Source organism: Chiloscyllium plagiosum, unplaced genomic scaffold (assembly GCF_037043375.1).
Source record: "Chiloscyllium plagiosum isolate Xiang-an unplaced genomic scaffold, Cpla_swu_hap1 HiC_scaffold_13, whole genome shotgun sequence".
Taxonomy (NCBI): domain Eukaryota; kingdom Metazoa; phylum Chordata; class Chondrichthyes; order Orectolobiformes; family Hemiscylliidae; genus Chiloscyllium; species Chiloscyllium plagiosum.
This window is the reverse complement of record NW_028270151.1, coordinates 70,936,261-70,957,002: the sequence shown is the minus strand read 5'-3', so window position 1 is coordinate 70,957,002 and position 20,742 is coordinate 70,936,261. Positions and strand designations below refer to the sequence as shown.

Here is a 20,742-nt window from a genome sequence, read left to right as displayed (position 1 = left end):
TTTTTAATTATCTTGATAGAATTGCCTAATCACTCAAGATCTAATGAGTTACATGATTCACGTACATGTGAACTTTGAAAAGATGTGATTAAACACCACACAATAGACTTGTTAATGAAAATGAAGCCCGTTACATTCAGGAAGCAGTTGCTAAGTGGTTATGAAATTGGCTTGGGACAAAATGCAGGGTAAGAGTTAACAATTGCTTTTCTGAAGGGGAGTGTGCACTGGTATTCCCTGGTGGGTTAGTGCTGGGACCACTGGCCCTTTTTGATATGTGTTAATTAACTGAGCATAAATTTTCAAGTTTGCATATGTTATGAAATTCAGAAATGTAGTGAGGAAGGTAGCAAAACTTCAAAAAGACACAGACCTAACAGTGAAAGGGCAGATATGTAGCAGATGAAATTTATTGCGCGTGTATAAAGTAATGAATTTTGTCGTGAAGTATGCAAAACAACGTGTAGAGTTTTGATCGACAATGGAGTTAAAGATTAATCATATTATTGAATGAAAATAAGTAGCGTTTTTTCATAAAGGCAGCACAAGCATGATGGCTTAATGGTTTCCTTTTATGATGGATTATTTGGAATTTGTCAATCTAATGAACCTACTGTGCACCTTCCAAAGGCACAGTGCCCAGGACTGTAAGCAAGTCCTCTATGCAGGGTTTAACCAGAGCTCTGTGCAATTGTAATATAACTATTGCATCAGGTAGCATCAATTAGGCCTTATGTAATGATTTCTTGTGTCTGTTGAGCAGTATTCACTCATTTGTATTTACAGCCCTAAATCTTCAAGCTCATCGACAGCTGCAATATTGCAATTTGAGAGAAATGTTTCTAAACAGTCACTGATCTTCAGGCTTGATGTATACTATGTACTTAAATGTACGTTTCTTCAGGTCCTGTGGATCAGTGATTTCCTCGCTTCCACTCTTGTGAAATTATCCTTAGTGTGTTTGTTGTAATCTCTGTAATGAATGACTCTGTTAGCAGCGCATGGTTATGTTGTTTTGGGATTCAGCTGAATTTTTCAGCTCTTCGTAGAGTGATAAATATTTAACATTTTTTGAAGCACATTTCAAACAGTCACCTTTTGAAAATCTGTTTTAGATTGCAGATGAAAGGGAATTTTTTGAGCTCATGCCTAATTATGCGAAGAACATTATTATTGGTTTTGCCAGGATGAATGGACGCACAGTGGGAATTGTGGGTAATCAACCTAAAGTGGCTTCAGGTGAGTATTTTAACTTCCCTTCCAAAAAAATTCCCATCTTACTGAGATTGCAGCATTGCTGGATATAAAACACTTAAAAACACTTGATAAGGTTCTCCACTGGTTAGAGTCTTACCTAGCACAAAAGCAGGTGAGTTGTGATATGTGGAGGTTAATCATCTCAATTGCTGCAGCATTTCCTGGGCTGGTGTCTTAGATCCAACCATCATCAGCTTCATGAATGGCCTTTCTCAATCATGAGGTCAAAAGTGAGGGTGTTTGCTGATGATGATGATATTCTGCACCATACACAACTTCTCAGACATAGGCAGGAAAATCTGGACAAAATTCAGCTTTGGGCTGATATGAAAATTGACATTTGCACCATAAATGTCAAGAAATGATCATCTTCAACAAGAGAAAATCCAACCATCTTCCTTTGACATTCAGTACAATTATTTGATGAATCGTCCAATATCAACATTAAGAGGGTTACCATTGACCAGAAATTGAACTAGACCAGCATTCCAAATGCTGTGACTACAAGAGCAGGTCAGAGGCTGAGAATTCCGTGCCAAATAACTCATCTCCTGCGTTGTCAAAAGCCTGTTCACCATCTGGAATGCACATATCAGAAATGCAATGGAATAATCTGCACTTAACTGAAGCTTTACAGCATGCTGGATTGACACACCACCTACAACCGTAAATATTCCCTTCCTCAACCACTGATACACAGTGGCTGCAGTGTGTACCAATGACATGTTGAATTGCAACAAACTCACCAAGGCGCTTAGGACATCATCTTTCAAAGTTGTAACCTTGACTGCATAGAAGGACAGAGCAGACAGATGCATGGGAACAACATCACTTCCAAGTTCCTCTTCAAGTCATGCGCCAACCTGAGTTGGAAAACAGTGTACATGATTTATAATGGAAGTCATAAGGATAACTTCCAGACTTTTGAATTTTGCTGTCTACAGTATACAAAAGAAAATTCAATAAAATTTAACAAAAAGAAATTCTTATTAAATATAAAGGCTTAACAGTGGATAAATTATACAATAAATTGAGAAATAGGAAATGTCATATTGACCCTTTAAAATAAGGAAGTTAATGGAAGTTGTTTCCTTGTGTACTTTGCTGCAGGAGTTGTGAATATTGCATTGGAAGGAAAAATGGGTCAAGAATAAGATATTGTACCAGGAATTACTGAGAAGATCAATTGAGGGGTATAACAGATTTTTATTCTTTAGCCCATTCTCAGACACAAGATCTAGAGGATAGTTTGTTCCTATGGAGGACACTAGTGAAAATTCCAATGAATGATGTTTCTATATTGAAATAAGGGTGCTGGTTTGTTCTTAAAATTGAAGTTGTGTCAGAAGTAGGTGGTCAGTTGGCTGGATGGCAGTGCAGAGTAATGCCAACAGCATTCATTTCCAAGACTGGCTGAGGTTCAAATGTGGAACTCTCATGAGAGAGCAGCTTTACAATCTGTTGGGACTAAGGCAACTCTACCTTAATGCTGTGGGATGGTACTGCTTGCCAAAGAATTTTTAACTTTCAGTAACTTGTGTGGTTGCATTTCAATATTCTTAAGGCAACATTGCTGTAGCACACTAGAATGATTCAACCAAGAGTACTAATTGGAATTTCTTTAAGCCTTCATCACCCCATCCAACCATTGGATATTAGAAACCATGCTTTCTGTTTTATCTTTTCTTAATTTCTATTAGCCTTGGTAGCTTGTTCATCACTGACTTTCAATTTTAACAGAATAAAGAGTTATAAGCTTGGTTTGATTCATAAGAAAACTGTTCTAGTTTAATTTCTTTTTCTTTAGGTTGTCTAGACATCAATGCTTCGGTAAAAGGAGCCCGTTTTGTCCGATTCTGTGATGCATTTAATATCCCCATCATTACATTTGTGGATGTGCCTGGATTTTTGCCAGGTAGGACCTAAAATCTGACAGCATGAATAACAGTCATGTTTGACAGAGGTTCCAAATAACCTTTCTCTCACCCTAATCTAAGTCATAATATACTATAATATTTAAATATCATTAGTTTAGTTGCATGCATTGGTCAAGGTGAGTCACAAGAAAAACATTCCTATTTAATAATTAGCCTAGTTTTATTATCCAGTTCTACCTTATCACCTGTTTTTTTTTTGCTGTAATGTGTAAATATGGGAGCAATTCGCATACTTGTGTGGTAATTATTGTAGGCAATTAAAGATAATTTGGATGCCAAACAGAATTTTACTTGCAGTGCTGCTTCAATAGTACTTATTTAACTGTGCGCAGGATAAACAATGAAAATCAGATATTTACTGTCAATGTGGCCTTACTCCTCCAGAGACTTCAGTGTAATAGCAGCATCTTGCTGAAGGCATATCATTGTAACGTGTGAAAAGCACAAAGTTCCTTTATTACTCATTAGCTATACATTAAAGTCACCAGAAAAACATGTTACAACTTAGTGCTGTAATAAGTAGTGATAATGACCAAATAACCTTTGGCACTGAAGATTAAGTGCTGGAGATTTGAAAATGAATTTTTAAAAAAACTTTCATCAAGGTTTGGCAATGAATTATATCTTGTTAACTTGTATATTGTGTATAATCTAACTTGTGCTTTTTAGTTTAGACTCCCTGTACAACAATAAAATCTTCGATTTGACTCCCATATCCCCTTCAGTAGCTGAGAAGTTGAAATAGCTTCCTAATAACTGCAAGCTCCAATGCATAAGGAAGTGGAGCATTGTTTGTTGACTGAGTGCAAATTCAAATCCATTATTCTTTCTTCATCTGATACAGAAAGACCTTTATGTATTTCTTCTGGATTATAGTTTATGATGTTTTCATATGACTACACAGGAACTAGCCAGGAATATGGCGGAATCATCAGACATGGTGCAAAGTTGCTCTATGCGTTTGCTGAGGCCACAGTGCCCAAAATTACAGTGATCACACGAAAGGTAAGAGAAGGTGGAACTAAAGAATCTTTACCCATACACACAACCCATTTGGTCAGTTTGGGTGGTAATTATTACTCCTAAGGAGAGAAATATGAAAGAATATTAGGCCATTCAGTCATGGCTAATACATTTCTTAACCCCATTCTCCTGTTTTCTCCCCATAACCCTTGATCCTCTTGACAATCAAGAAGCTATCTATCTCAGTCTTAAATATACTCAAAGCCTTCTGTGGCAATGAATTCTGTAGATTTGCTACTCTGGCCGAATAAGTTTCTCCTTGTTTCCATTCTAAAAGGTCTTCCCTTTACTCTAAGGCTGTGCCCCCCAGGTCCTCATTTCTCCTTTGAGGAAACATCTTCCCAATGTAACTCTGTCCAGGCCATTTGGTAAGTTTCTCTTAGATTTCTGCCCACCACCCCACCCCACCCCACACCACCCCACACCTTTCATTCTTTTTAACTCCATCGAGTATAGACCCAGAGTCCCCAAACATTCCTCATATGTTAAGCTTTAATCCTGGCACCATTCTTGTGAACCTCCTCTGAACCCGTTCCAGGGCCAGAAAATCCTTCCTGAGATATGGGGCCCAAAACTGCACACAATACTCCAAACATGGCCTGACCAGAGCTTTAAAGCTTTAGAAGTACATCCCTACTTTTATATTCAAGTCCTTCTAAAAAAAAAATGCCAAAATTGCATTTGCCTTCCTAACAAATGACTCTACCTGCAAGTTTACCTTGACAATCCTGGAATAGAATTTCAAAGTCTCTTTGCACTTCAGATTTCTGAATATTCTCCCCATTTAGAAAATAGTCCATGCTTCTATTCTTCCTACCAAAATGCATAACCTCACACTTTCCCATGTTATACTCCCTCTGTTTATTTCTGTATCTCATTATTGTACATGCTCAACTGAAAATGGACTGTGTGGAATGAGTCTGACCATACACCCTTATCTCTGGCACTTTGATTCAAACCTTGTCCCAGTTCGTGAGAGAACATTTCAGTGGTAAATTTAATGAGTGGATAATTTAAATTGTCATCTTAGTTTGCAGAGGCACCAACACACAACTACCCTATTTGGGGAAAAAAAACTGAAAAGTTTTATATTCGGGTAGAACATCTGGGGGCATGGTATTGAGATTTTGCTTGGATCTGTGTGTCCTTATGGAGCGTAGTCTTAAAGAGCAACTTCTGGCTTATTGACTCTGCCACTTTTACTTTGAGTATATCTGATGCTAACTGTTACATTTTGCTGTGCCAAAATATTGTCTACATGCAATTCTGCTTAGCAACAGAGGAGGCATTTATTGCAAGTTTTTAAAGTCAAAGGTCAGAGTGATTGAGTTTTAGACTCCATGTTGGATGCTGCAGTTAGCTGAACCACAGATTTTGTGTGTGTGTTGGGGGGATCTCAGTGAGGAGTCAAGATCAGTTAACAGCAGTTACAACGCTGGAAGCAGTTCTAAGAACTTGTAGACAGCTAGATTCAGGACTCAAATCTGGAGAGCTGAGCAAGTAGAAAGGACACTATGGGGGAAAATGCACGAGCTCATCAAAGCCTACAAGAATTACAACAGCAGAGCACAGCCGATGAAAAACTTCAGTGATATTTGCTCTGTATTGTCCTCTGGATCTTTCACTTCGTATACTTGAAGTTGCTGGTCCCAGCCAGATTGTAACATAACTTTGGTGGTCTGCTCCAGGATCATAAGTGTTCATCGGCAAGGCTGTAAAATGCCTCTTCAAATGACAAGTTCCCAGTCCTCAAGCTGATATTGAGCTTTGCATGAACAGTGAAACAGGATAGGGGTAGCTTTGTCAATGTGAATAAGATAGAGCACTAAAATGACAGGCCTCTCTCTGGAAGTTAGGGTCACATATTGCACTGAGCTGTTTCACAAAGTGGCCACCCAATCTCTTTAGATCTCCTTATTGGAGAGAAGATCACATCGTGAGCAGCAAATAGACTTCAGTTGAATAAAGTACATGTAAATCACCACTTCGTCTGGAATGCTGCTTGGGAAAATTGCAAGTTGAGGAATTTATAATATTATATTCATAACAAAGAAGTTCCATGAAGTGTAGAATTCTGACCTGTTCACTGGTTGTACAAAAGAGATTGAGGAGGTAGATTTGTCATTACAAGGAAATGTTCATCCAATAACTTTTAAAAATGTCCTGGTCTAACCATGGTTATTATAATGTTTAATACTGATTCTGGCTAATCCAAATGTTTGGATACATTGCTGAGACAGAGGTGTAGCTTGACCCATGATTTGCCACTCCCTGCATTATTTTCAACCTGAAAATGTAACATTCAAATAAATGAGTAATCCACCTTATTGTATATCAGGGATGAAATATTCATGACCATATTTGGGTTTCTGCCACTTGGTCCTTTGCAAGCCAGTGGTGACACTAACAAATAATTGACCAGACCATCAAAAAAATAGCCAGTTACATAATGAAGATAACTTCCACTTGTTGTATGGGAAGTCCTTACTTTGTTGTGCTTACTCCCTGAAACTAGTGTCTTTCAATGAAGCTTAATTCCCCTCAAAGCCAGAATTAGGTATCATGAAGCATTTTCTTTGCTGAGCAAGTGTACACAGACTGAAATAGCATTCTGTACATGTGTAAATCAGTATATTCTTAGCTGAAATAACCAAAATTCGAATTTTTTTTAAAGGGGGAAAAAAACAAAAGAGTAAACTCACCTTGATTACTTATTTAATTGATCGGGTTTCATCTAGTGGTGTTAGCTGGTTGGTGCAGGAGAAACTATTTGCACTGTGGTGTGCAAGACCTCATTCCAAATTTGGAATGGCAAGCAGCAAAGAACCTGGAATGTTTACTCCAAACATCAAAGCAGCCAATAAGCTGTTCCTGTGTATGGACAGATGACAGTGAAGGCTTCAAGATATGTCATACATGAGCTGACACTACCACAGCATTCTGTGCACACCTTACTCCACTGTTATTTCAGATTAATTAGTACTCCTGGCTCATGTCGATCCAGGGCATAAACAACAGTTGTCTTTGTTCCTGTTAGCTCTTAGTTTCTCTGTATTGTAGCCTGAAGATTGTGTTGCTTCCAAATGACATTGGGTTCCTTCTCTTTGCACCTGGAGGTGGCAGTCATACCATTTGTTAACTGCAGAGAATCCTGACAGAGTTAAAATAACTAAAATCTGAAGTTTAAGACTGTAATGAGAGAGATGTAGAACAGCTGGGAGCATTAAATATAGGAACAAAAAAAGTGGAGGAAATTTTTGAGCATAGGATATATGAAGGAGAGCAATTGGAACTCTGTCAAATGTTATTTCTATTTTATTAACAGACTTTACAGTATTTCACCTGTTTAAAAGATGATTCACTTAATGTTTTTCTTTGTAGGCCTACGGTGGTGCATATGATGTGATGAGCTCCAAGCACTTAAGAGGTGATTTGAACTATGCTTGGCCAACAGCAGAAGTTGCAGTTATGGGTGCTAAGGTAAGTGACACCTCTGCATTTCTATCACATACCCTTTTAGCAGTACATAGATACAAGTCCTGACTGTCATGAGTGGCTGACCTTTGCCTACATTGTTAATTCACTAATAATTCAAACAAATCTTTGAGATGGGTATAGAGCATGTTACAGAGACGAGAATTTAGCTGTATGAAATTTAAAGTTTGGCCAAAATGATCATTACTGAAGTGAACTACCTAATCAAACTAGTATACTTCCATCTTTCATCCATTTGTGAAAGGCAAATCAATTGTCAATTTAAATATGAATTTACGTCCCTTCTAAATAATTGAAAACCCAAGGTGATGCAGAGGCTGTGTAAGTTCTAACTAGTTTGTAGATAGCAATCTAAGATAGATTAGAGAAAGGGAACATGTAACTCGTTAGTAATACAGCATGGTTGGTCTCTAATATAATAAACGTAATGCAGTCTTTTTCTGTGTCGTGCCTGCATGACCATATATTCATCAGCAGGGATTAAATGAATCATGGATATTTTGTATAATTATCTAGCTTACATTACATGAGATGTACAACTTTTATCCCAGGAAGCCAGAAATCTGTTCTGTGATTTTACCAAGAATTACCATGTCATGTTGAATCTGCTGATAGATGAATGCAGTCTGTATAAAATCCTTTGGTTTCTCACTAAACTACTGATCAAACAAATCTGGTTGGTATAAGAGAACACTCAAAGTAGATGATTATTTTGTAAAATGTTGTAAACAAGTTATTTTATTGGAAATATGCATTTCATTGTTTGACATTTTCCTTTCCTTTTCAAGGGTGCTGTGCAGATAATCTTTAAAGGAAAAGGGAATGAAGTAGAGGCAGAGGCAGAATATGTGGAAACATTTGCAAACCCATTCCCAGCAGCTGTGAGAGGCAAGTTCAAGAAGAAGCATGTGTTGTGCATTTTCTAATTTTCATTTTCTTGAGTATTTTAAGCTCCAAAGTATCAATTAAAATGAAGTTGACCATCTTCCTTCACAACAGACATTGAGAAGTAAAACAGCACTGTGACACACTGTCCCATGTATTGTAATGTAGCTGAGCTCACCAGGAGGACTGGTACGTCTCTCCCACCTTCACTAGTGGAGACTTTGAAATTCAGTAATGGTACAAAGCAAAAACAGTGTGCTGGAAATAGTCAGGTGGCCTGCAAGTATTTTCAGTTGTGAAGTTTCATATTCAGCTTGAAACATTGTTCAATTTCCCTGTATTGCTACAGTCAATTATACAGAGCATTGTTGTTGGTGCTCCAATATCTTTGCCTTGATTAGGAAACAAACTAAATATTAAAACAAAAGCTCATTTAAAACAAATTAGATTAAGAGTAAGCAATACCCTATATATCTAACTCGTACAAAATGAGTAACTTCTGTATTGCAAAAGTTTATACTTTCTTCCAGGCATTCTGTTTAGTCTTGTTATTCATGCAGTATCTAGCACTGGCCAAGTTTCAGTCAGTTAATACACCAGACAGCTGTTTTTATACTTAAAGTAGATTTCTGGCTCAGTTAATTTACTGTAAAACTGATCTACTCTGCTTGTGTGTTCTATGCAGGTTTTGTCGATGACATAATTGAACCAGCAACCACTCGATTGCGTATTTGTCGAGACTTGGAGATGCTGGCAAATAAGAAACAGACTAACCCTTGGAAAAAACATGGCAATATCCCCCTGTGAAAAAAAAACTTAGACGTCAAGCAGATGAACAGAATGTTCCCCTCCAAAACCATTGATTTTATTTTTGTTAACAAACAATGCTGTCATCATTTAGGAATAAATTTGAAATCAACAACAAAATGCTAGTTTGATTCAAATCTTTGAAAACAGCACGCCATTATAACCTGAGAACATCCTGCAAACTCAGTATATCAGCTGTCTAAATCTGCAGTTAATGGGACTCTGCCTTTTCTTCAATAAGCCTATTAAACAGTTCAGAATGGCAGTGATCATCTTTTCAAATCATATGGCACGTTAGTAGTAACATATAATTGAACATATTGAAGGTTCACCTTGATTGTCAGTACACCAGGAAAACAGATTCAGTTCTATATGATGCTGCAACACAGACAGCAGCCATGACAATTTTACAGAACACATTTAATTATTTTTTATTTTCATCCAATTCCCTTGCAACATCTAGTGCTACATTTTCAGGTTTCATTTTATACTTTTATACCAAAGGGTATCTTTATCTCCATGGTAGCATATTAACCTCTCCCCAAGAGATTTGTGGATTGTGGTTTCAAGTCCCATTTCAAAATCTTGAACACAGTCTTGCCAGGTACTGTATCGAGTCCATTGGTTTGGCTCTAGCACCATTTTATTGTTAATTTTTTGTAATTAATTGAGGAAGAGATAATCAGATTATTGTCATTCCTTCATTTGTTATTCACTGTCTGACACTCAAATCAGTTGCATATACAGCCTGTTGTCACTCCACTCTCACCATTTGTATTATTGTTTGATCTCTCATTTATAAAGTCTGTGTCTGGGTGCGCTCTTCATTTCACTTGAAGGGGCAGTGCCTTGAAAGCTTGTGATTTCAAATAAACCTGTTGGACTATAACCTGGTGTTGAATGATTTTTGACGAGGTAAGAATTTAGGATGAGATTCCAAATCAAAATCTTGTTTGCTTTCACAGATGTAAAACAACCCAACCTACTCTTCAAAGAGTAGGGAGTTCTCCTGGTGACCTTGCTTTTAGCAAACATGTAGCTTTGCAGGGAATGTTGTCCAGAAAATCCATTTCCATTGATAATCATTCCATTCAGTTTTCCAAGATTTTCACAGCATTCTTTATTCTTTCACAGCATATAGGCATGACTGACAAAGCTAGCTTTGTTGCTATCCGCATTTACCCTTCAATTAAATGGAGTTACTTGACCAATTCAGAGGGCAGATATTTTATCCTGAGCAAGACACCCTTGAGTGACTTTTCTCCAGTTGCCTTCATTCTGTCAACGAGATTGTCTCCACAAGTAATTTGAAGTGATCCCTCATCGATATTATTGTGAATAGGTGTAACCCCAGATTGTCATGAACACAGTATTACAAGACAATGAATTTTAAAGGGACATCAGGGGTGACATAATTAAAAACACCACTTAAGAAAAATGCTCTAATCTGATTGAATTTTTAGTTGAATTCTTCTCTCATATCACTGTAGTGTTGGGTACCTGACTTCTCCACCTCACAGTATTTCATTGAAAATAAAGGCAACTAGATAACATGACCATGGGTCTCGAGGCACTTATAAACCAGACTGGGTCAGATTTCCTTTCCTTTGCATTTTTAATGGTCATCATTGAAATTACTGGATTTCTTTAATCCCAGATTGTCTTGTAATACTGCATTCATGACACAATCAATATCAAAGGGTGTGGATCAATGCTGATTCAATGAGCTGCTCATCTTGGCTTTTGACAACATCAAATCCCCAAACTTCGACTGCCTAGAAGAAATGCAGCAGGCATTTCGAATACCATCAATTGCAAATTTCTCAGAATCACATACCATGTAGAATTGGAAATATGTTGCTCATTCATCAGTTTGACCAAAACCCAGACACTGCCTTATGAATAGCACCTGGTGTACCTACATCAAATGGACTGCAGTAGCTCCATCACCTTCTCAAAAACAATTAGATACTAGGAATAAATAGCCTCATCCTGGATGCTGCCTGAACTACTGTGCTCTTCCAGCACCACTAATCCAGCAATGTATATCAGCCACGAACACCACTTAAAAAGTGCAAATTCTTTGTTTCTTACCTTTTCCTCTTCTGCACTTAATCGTTGAGGGGAGAGCAATTCATCAGTGGCGGAACATGTCATTTTATTTCTCAATTTTGTTTGTCTAATAGACAACTATTAACAGAATAACAAAATTAAATGGCACTGAACACCAAGAAGAAATGCAAGGTTTTCAGATTTTTCCAGCCTGCCTGTAAACATGATCATAAATCTGTGTAAGGATGAATGATCAACCAGCCCATAGGGTGCTGCAACATATAAATTGTCACCTAGTCACAGAAACCCCTCTTAATTATGCTGGTTTACAATATAGATGTCGTCCAATACAAAATATAATTGAGAGGAAGACCACTAATGATTTTGAACTTGGTTGCTATTAAGAACCACATTTAGTTACATGGAAACAAAGTGCTGGAGAAACTAAGGAAATGTGGTTTAACATCTCAACCTGAATAATGACGACTTTGGGACTTTTTTTTTCACACTGCCTCGGTTTCTATCTATTCCTGCACTGCTGTATGTCAACTGGATTGGGTCATTTCCAATGGCTGAGCAACTCTAGAGCAGCCTTTAAATCAGTATGATGTCATGCCATTGCTCTTTACATTGCAGCCTGAGTGCTTTCCTTAAAGTGCAATGGCTAGAATTTATTAGCAGAAAGTATCTACACCAGAAGATAGACTTAGGATCTAAAAGTATATATTTAAATCAGCTTCAGAGACCTGGCACTTCCCTTCAGGTTAATTCTTGGTTTTCAACATCCCCATTTGATCATTGTTGCACTTTAGACCAAAAGCTCAAATTTTAAAAATCCCTTTTCCTACTTCATATTGTACTTATCAAAATATCTTTCTCAACACAGCATGTTTGACTCATTAGTGGCCTGCATTAACTCTTGCTGACAGAAGTTTCCATGTCATACCACTTCCTAGTCAGAGTCATCGAGATGTACAGCATGGAAACAGATCCTTTGGTCCAACTCATTCATGCCAACCAAATATCCTAACCTAATTTGGTCCCGTTTATTAGCACCTGGCCCATATCCCTCTAAACCTTTCCTATTCATATACCCATCCAGGTGCCTTTTAAATGTTGCAATTGTACTAGCCTCTGCCACTTTCTCTGACAGCTCATTCCATACACACACCACCCTCTGTGGAAAAAGTTACCCCATAAATCTTTTATATCTTCCCCCTCTCACCCTAAACTACGCCCTCTAGTTCTGGGCTCCTTCATCTCAGGGAAAAGACTTTGTCTATTTACCCTATCCATGCCCCTCAATTTTATAAACCCCCTCAGCCTCCGACACTCCAGATAAAACAGCCCCAGCCTATTCAGCCTGTCTGTATAGCTCAAATCCTCCAACCCTGGCTACATCCTTGTAAATCTTTTCTGAACCCTTTCAAGTTTCACAACATTCTTCCGATAGGAAGACCAGAATTGCATGCAATATTCCAAAAGTGGCCTAACCAATTTCCTGTACATCTGCAAATTTCTTTCCAATGCTACTCAGTGCTCTGACCAATAAAGGAAAGCATACCAAATGTCATCTTCACTACCCGCAACTCTATACTTTAAAAAAAACTACAAAACTGCACTCCAAGGTCTTTGTTCAGCTACACTCCCCAGGATCTTACCATTAAGTGTATAAATCCTGCTCTCATTTGCTTTTCCGTAATGCAGCACCTCACATTTATCTAAATTAAACTCCATTTGCCACTCCTCAGCCCACTGGTCCATCTGATCTAGATCCCGTTGTTCTCTGAGGTAATTTTCTTCACTGTCCACAATACCTCCAATTTTGGTGTCATCTGCAAACATACTAACTATACCTCACATCCTGGTTGTGCATACATGTAATGGGTCTGCCCAATCAAAATAATAGTCATATCCACTGAACTAATGCGGTAATCTAGACAGAAAATGATTAAGGAATGAAGCAATCACAACTTGTGGATTGGCCAATGCTGCTTTAGAAAAGGTCTACAAAGACATTCTCTAATCATCCTTTTCAGTGATGTTGTTCCACATGCCTGCAGCAGGTGGGATTTGAACCTACACCTCCTGGTCCAGAGGTAGAGATACGACCACTGAACCACAAGAGCCCTCAGAAAAGCTCTATGACAACAAATTACCTAATTAATTAATTGAAATACTTGAGATCAGAACATTTTTAATCACTTAGGTAACTCTAAATTGGTTGACAGCATAAATCTTTCCATATTTAGAGTCATAGATATGTACAGCATGGAAAAAGACCCTTTGGTCCAACCTGTCCATGCCGAATAGATATCCCAACCCAATCTGGTGTCACCTGCCAGCATCCGGTCCATATCCCTCCAAACCCTTCCTATTCATATACCCATCCAAATGCCTCTTAAAATGTTGCAATTGTACCAGCCTCCACCACTTCCTCTGGCAGCTCATTCCATACACGTACCACCCTCCGCGTGAAAAAGTTGCCCCTTAGGACTCTTTTATATCTTTCCCCTCTCACCCTAAACCTGTGCCCTCTAGTTCTGGACTCCCCGACCCCAAGAAAAAGAGTTTGCCTATTTATCCTATCTATGCCCCTCATAATTTTGTAAGCCGCTATAAAGGTCACTCCCCTCAGCCTCCGATGCTCCAGGGAAAACAGCCCCAGCCTGTTCAGCCTCTCCCTATAGGTCAAGTCTTTCAACCCTGGCAACATCCTTTTAAATCTTTTCTGAACCCTTTCAAGTTTCACAACATCTTTCCGATAGGAAAGAAACCAGAATTGCACGCAATATTCCAACAGTGGCCTAACCAATGTCCTGTACAGCTGCAACATGACCTCCCAACTTCTGTACTCAATACTCTGACCAAGAAAGGAAAGCATACTAAACGCCTTCTTCACTATCCTATCTACCTGCGACTCCACTTTCAAGGAGCTATGAACCTGCACTCCAAGGTCTCTTTATTCAGCAACACTCCCTAGGACCTTACCATTAAGTGTATAAGTCCTGCTAAGGATTATTCAACAAATTTCCAATAGCAGAATCATATCCAATGTTGGACACAATGCTGCAAAGTTAGTCTAGTTAGTACCTTGCTCATCACACCTCTGAGTTCACTGGCCCAGAGGACCATAGGGCTGTTTATCATTAGAGAAACATGACTGGTGGTGCTAATCTGAGTGTCAGTATGCCGGAGATGAAAGATTGAGAAAGAGGGTTCTTCATGGTAATCTCAGCTGGTGCAGGGAATTGAACCTATGCCAGTGGCAACATTCCTCATCACAAATCAGCCATCAGCCAATTGATCTAACTGATCCGTACTGGAAGGTACATATATTAAGATACAGGGCTCTTCTTTACTAGGCATAAAGAACATATCCATACTATCTGTTCCAACTCAGAAGAGGTGACAGCCACTTGCTTGTTCATTTCTCAGAGCAATGTCTTGACCACTGCCAACTGCCTGGTTTAAAATTTAGCTATTTTCTAGTCAACCTGTTGAGAGATGTTATACACACCTCTGGAGCAGATGGAACCTGTACCCAGGTCTCCTGGCTCACAGGGAAGGATATGACCACTGCACTACAAAAGACCTTCTGGTGTAAAATTTAACCAAAACCTATCGTTAATTGCCAATCATCACTAACTCTCCATGAAAATGCCTCTACAATCAGCACTTCAAACAAGACTTGAATTGGTATTCTTGCAAGAAAGTCCTGATGTATGCAAGTTAAAACGTTTCAACAAAATGTGTCTATTTTCAGCAATAGTTAAGTCCCATGGTATCAAATGGCTTTTTGTGCATCCATCCACTAAAACTCAGGCCTCATTAAATCTTGCTAGCCTCATGAATAATCATGGAGTCTCTTGAACTCTATTTAGATTGTTAGTGCGTGAGTTGTGACAAGTAAATCTGGGATGGGTTAAACAATATTTGCCCAATTCTTGAGTACTTTTTAAAGAAAAAAAGGTCACCTTACTGACATCACTGCCATCATTATCTCCTTATTAGTTAACATGCCAATCATTTTATTAGGTTGTCCCTTTTATAAGAGGTTGTCCTTAGTTTACCAATTCCATAGATCTTTATCATGATAAGGTGGCACCAGTAAACAATTGATGCGTCTGCTAGACTATGGAGTGTTATAGTTACTACTCTGAATGGGTTGACTAGAAAGTATCTAGAGTACGCAATGCCACCTCTGTGGTCAACTACCCTTCCACATGGTACCTCGAAGAATTCTAGAATATCAATCAATATCCTTTTGTTACAAAAGCCATGTATGAATTAATAAAACTGTTGGTACTCAAAAAACACAAACTAAACCTAGATATAACAATACAAACTAATACAAAAACTGCTTCAAACTTTAAATTATAAAACTAAATCATTTTAAAAATACACATGTCCACTTCAAATGTATTTTAACATTGGTCAATCTAAATTTATATTAGGTTGAACCATTATATAGCAATAAAAGCATAAACCTTACCCTAACCTAGTCATAAGGTTTCTTGCTTGCAAGTATTATTCAACAAATAATCACAATTAAACATGATTAAGCATGTGAGGAAGTCAAAATTAATTATTGTAAAAATAATTGAATTCTACAGCATACCTTCTGCCAAGCTTTGTAGTACAGCCACAGCAATGGCATCTACTTGACAGTCACCCAGGTATGACCTGTCCAGAAAAGCAAAGCAAATCCAAATTCAGCTAACTTCTGCCACTACCAATGTACTCTCTCTCAAAGTGAGGGAAGTTTTCTGCATCAAAGTTATCAAGTGGCACATAACAATTGCTTACCGAAACAGTCTTGGTTCCATCTGCAATATTCTTGTTTCAGACCTCATTACAGCCTTGATCCAAATATGGACAAAGGAATCAAAGTCTGGAGACATGGTGAGAGAGACTCCTTTTGAGATCAAGGCAGCATTTGACTGTAGCATTCAAGAAGCCCCAGCAAAATATAGAACATGTTTGCTAATTGGAATCCAACCTAATGTAAGGAAGATTTCTTTGGTTGTTGGAAGTCAATCATTTCAGCCGTAGGAAGTCATTGCAGGAGTTCAAAATAGTATCCTATGTACAGGTGAGGGTTTCAGCAGTAGTGACATGGGGCCGAAGATCAGTGGAGCATTGTTAAGTGGAAATTGAGCTTCTCGATGACAGGTGGATGTGGTCAGACACTCAGTCAAAAATGGCACCAAAGTTCTGAGTTACATGTTCAGCTTCAGATAGCTGCCAGGCTATGGGATGGAATCAACTGATTGGAAACAGTTTGTGATTAAACAATGGCTTTGTACTTTCCAAGATTCTCAATTGGTGTAAATCTCTGCTTGTCCAGCATTAGATGTCAAAATAGTGTGATAAAGACAGTGTTAAGGATCAAGAAAAATGAGAGGTCAAACTGAGTGTTGTCAATATGCAGTTGAAAGCTAACACTATAATAATGAACTTGCTGAAAGCCAGCAGTTTAAAAACAGGAGGGGTGCAAGCATAGTTTCTTGGGCGCTCCTTTGGGACTGGGAACAGAAGCCACTTCAAATCATAAGTTTACTTATGATTTGAACAGCAAGGTGAGGTTACCTGTAGCTACACTGTAGCTGTCTACACTCCACTCACACCATTTGTATGACCTTTTGATTTCTCTGCCTATGTGCTTCTAATCACTCCACCTGATGAAGCAGCAGCACTCCAAAAGCTTGTGATTTCAAATAAACTTTTGGGACTATATCCTGGTATTATGAGACTTCTGACCTTTTTCAAAATGAAAGAGGACATAGTCAGTTTAGAGGCAGGAATTAACTGTTATGAAAAATTTTGGTTTTAAATAACATAACGTCTGCAACAATTATTTTCAAACAGTTTATTAAAGGAAAGGTGAAGCATCAGCTTTAAAATGTACAAAAAGAAATTTTATACTGAAAATGTACAATTTACAGTATTACTAGTAAAACCAATCAAGGTAACACTCAAAATATAAAACTTATTAACTTCAAACTCAATTTCAAGCCCAGCGTGGAGGTATCCAGACATGAAACCATCGTTTCACATTCTGCTACAATACTGCCGAAGAATTCAGATTTAAATAGTTGACTGCACAGCATAAGTTGATGCAGAGATGATTCTAACCATGCAGTACCTATCATCGCGCCACTCAATCCACAGAACTATTTCAGATCATTGACAATTTAGCCTGAAAACTGTACAAAACTAACCAATATCGCATATTTTCACAACTGCTTAATAGCAATACCAAAAAGTCAATACCTTTAAAGTCAGCTTTTCTGTTCATCTAAGTTAGTATTGTAGATTAGTAAATGACTCAAATGACCTTACAATTTAAAATCTAGTTATAACTACTTTCAAAATGTGAGAAAACATTAAAATTTATCATGTAATATTCTTTCCATTTATGACAGTAGCTTTCAAATATCTTCTGCAAACAGTTTCAAGCAGTATGTTTTGATTAGCTTTTGTTCTGTGAAATTTCAGGTGTCAAATTGTCAATTTCTATATTGGAAACTGTCTACGGACAGCTAAATTAAGATGGTTAAAATGTTAAAATTGTAGTTTACAAAATTAATTTGTTTCTGACATTACTTTAAAAACATGATCAGATGGGAAATGGCATTAAAAGAACAATTCAATACTGCAGGTAACTAATCAGAAGCAAGACAGATGGAACACATTCTAGCACATTGGGCTAATCCTCCATTTAGTCAATTACTGAACTCTGTTTTGTATAAAATTATTTGTAAAAGTACATCTAGACAATTGAGAAAGTCAAAAGTGGGCATTCCTTAATAATGAATAGAGTAAATCTGGAATCAAGGGCAACAGTGCACCAAAATTTAACAACGAAATGTGCTCTTGACCTAATTTTTACACTTTTGGGAGTGTACAGCATTGATTTATACAACCTGGTTTTAGAAAATGTACTGTATTATGAAGTGTCTTCAAATATCAAATATCTCTCAAACTGAATTTTAGGAAGCTACACCAGCTTCTAAATTTCACCTGTTGGGTTCTGAACATTAAAACTAAAAGCAAAATGCACTGGACTAATGATGATTAAAGTGTAAATCTCAACTCTGCTGAAGTCAAACTTAAAGCAGCTAATGAGTAGTCTTCACAGTAAATAAGGCAGCTTTTGTTAAGAAAGTAAGTAGCTTGCTGTAGACATATGTATAAGATCTTAGTATTAAAAAGAAAAGAAATCTCTGGATTACTGTTACCTGTGATTTGCAGAAGCAATATTTCACATTTCTAAAAAGCCCCAACAGAACCTATTACCCATTTATACATTTACTGTATAAGTTTTTTGCAATTAATTTCCAGTTACCCACCCCACCCCTCAATAAAATAAATGCGTACCACAAAGAAACCAAACTCCAGTGTGAGAAAATTGCTTTGCTCCTAATCTAGATTTTCAGCATTGCTGCTTTCTGAAAAATTTCTAAGCTTGAATTAAAAAACATAACATAAACTGCTGATCTCAAAAATTTTTTATATTAAACTGTACAGCAGAAAAAAATTACAAAAACTCAGGGAACTCATCTGTACTTTTGGTGTCATCTGCTGTATGTGCCACCCTATCTTTTTAAATATGCCTTCATGATTTTAATACAATTTACTCTTGGTTGATATATATATTTTTTTAAAAAAATCCTACTGTGGCACTCCTCAGCAGTGCTACAGTCCATCTGTCAGGTCAATTTTGGGGGTAGGGGGTAATTCTTCCCATGAAGATCACGGTTTTCGGTCCATAAGAAAATCTGTCTCAGTAACAGACCATTATAGTGCTTCCTCCTTCAGGCTTCCCCATTTATCATAATCAAATCTTCATCAAGTTTATCCTTTGATAAAAAATAAATCAGATCTTGAGTATGTAAAATTTAGTTTAAAAGTTGCTGTCACAGTATTTAGATCTTGGATTCTCTTTAGACGATGGAGTTCTTAAAAATATAAAACTTCCAGCAGTCTCAGAACATAGGCATCCCAAAGCCCTACAGAAAAACAAAAATAAAACAAAAAATCCATCTTCAGATTTGTGGGAGGAAATAAATCTATGCACCACAGAACATTTTCAAATCTATCAATTCAAAACAATTTCTGTAATAATTCATGTACAAATATGTGGTAGTACAAAAGCTGAATTTACAAGTGCAGATATAAATTTACAACATTTAATACAGAATGGATGATAATCCTTTAAGCAGAGTAACTAACTATCTCTAGTTCTGGTTAGTTCGTGTTAATCTTTAGCACATCAACTAAACAGGTTAGAATTTTAACTTTGATTCACTATAATAGCTCCGCATTTAAAAATTTTCACTGTGTGAAATAGAACAGTACGTCAATATGTTTAAGGTTTATATATATAAATAAGTTCCACAGTTGAGAATGTACATTTACAAATGCACTGAAGACTTTTTAATAGAATAGACTTTCAGAGAAATAAATAGAGATGGTGAAATTATAAAAGTACACAGCAAACACAAAATACTTAGCAATGATTCACATCACTGGAATCAAGATAGACTTATAACAGACATGAAAAAGAAGAACTAGGACTTAAGTCATGTGTAAATAGAGTGTACAAAATATAATGATTCCAAGAAGCTTGGCTTTGGAAAGATGGAATTGGGGCACTTCCCATCTCAGGAAAGAACCAAAAAGCCCAGATTTGCATAACCAATATTCCTCAGAAACTTTTTGCATAATATACATTTAAATGGTATACAATATTAGTCAATAAAACAGTTCAATCATTCTCATTAATACATGAACATTGCAGCAGGAAATGTTAAAAAGTAAACATTACAAAAACTTTCTTTTCACTGGTTCATTGTTAGACAACTGCAGCTGTAAATATTTAACTATAATTATATTTGACCACCAATTTTGGAAGAAATAACTTTTTGGTTTAGTTTTGATGTTCAGTAAATATAAAAATCCTGAGAAATTTAACTTTTCCAATTACATATTCAGGCCTTGTGTGGCTATTTATAAATATTTTGACAGCTACAAGAGAATACGCAAAAACTTAATTTATCTTGGTTAATAGAGGACGCATCATAGACCGAAGTATTCCTTGATACACACCGAATCATCTTCCATTATGGCAGTAGAGTCGAAGAAATCTGGTCTGAGCTCAGCTCGTTCACGTCTGTTTCGTGACGGAGGCTGTGAAAACAGTTCACATAATTATATTTGCTGTTCAAACACTACTCTCAAAAACCTGAGCACAGATAATAAGCCATTTTCCAATAAGGAA

The 20,742-nt window shown here is 37.2% G+C and overlaps 2 protein-coding genes across 5 annotated transcripts in view; one reads left to right on the top strand and one right to left on the bottom strand.

Moving 5' to 3' along the window:
* The window catches only part of pccb (propionyl-CoA carboxylase subunit beta), a 56,049-nt gene extending 45,756 nt beyond the window's left edge, over positions 1–10,293 (top strand). For all 3 annotated transcript variants that reach the window (XM_087993746.1, XM_087993748.1, XM_087993747.1), the window contains 6 exons: positions 1,116–1,239; positions 3,065–3,172; positions 4,099–4,199; positions 7,599–7,697; positions 8,501–8,600; positions 9,283–10,293. In XM_087993746.1, the coding sequence (XP_087849872.1) occupies positions 1,116–1,239; positions 3,065–3,172; positions 4,099–4,199; positions 7,599–7,697; positions 8,501–8,600; positions 9,283–9,404 (654 nt within the window). In that variant the 3' untranslated portion in view covers positions 9,405–10,293. The remainder of the gene's footprint in view (positions 1–1,115; positions 1,240–3,064; positions 3,173–4,098; positions 4,200–7,598; positions 7,698–8,500; positions 8,601–9,282) is intronic.
* A 7,020-nt stretch (positions 10,294–17,313) lies between these two features.
* LOC122555796 (cohesin subunit SA-1) overlaps positions 17,314–20,742 on the bottom strand; it is a 207,996-nt gene continuing 204,567 nt past the window's right edge. For both annotated transcript variants that reach the window (XM_087993741.1, XM_087993742.1), the window contains exons 33-34: positions 20,571–20,651; positions 17,314–19,471 (exon numbers count right to left, since the gene is read on the bottom strand). In XM_087993741.1, coding sequence (XP_087849867.1) covers positions 19,448–19,471; positions 20,571–20,651 — 105 coding nt within the window. In that variant the 3' untranslated portion in view covers positions 17,314–19,447. The remainder of the gene's footprint in view (positions 19,472–20,570; positions 20,652–20,742) is intronic.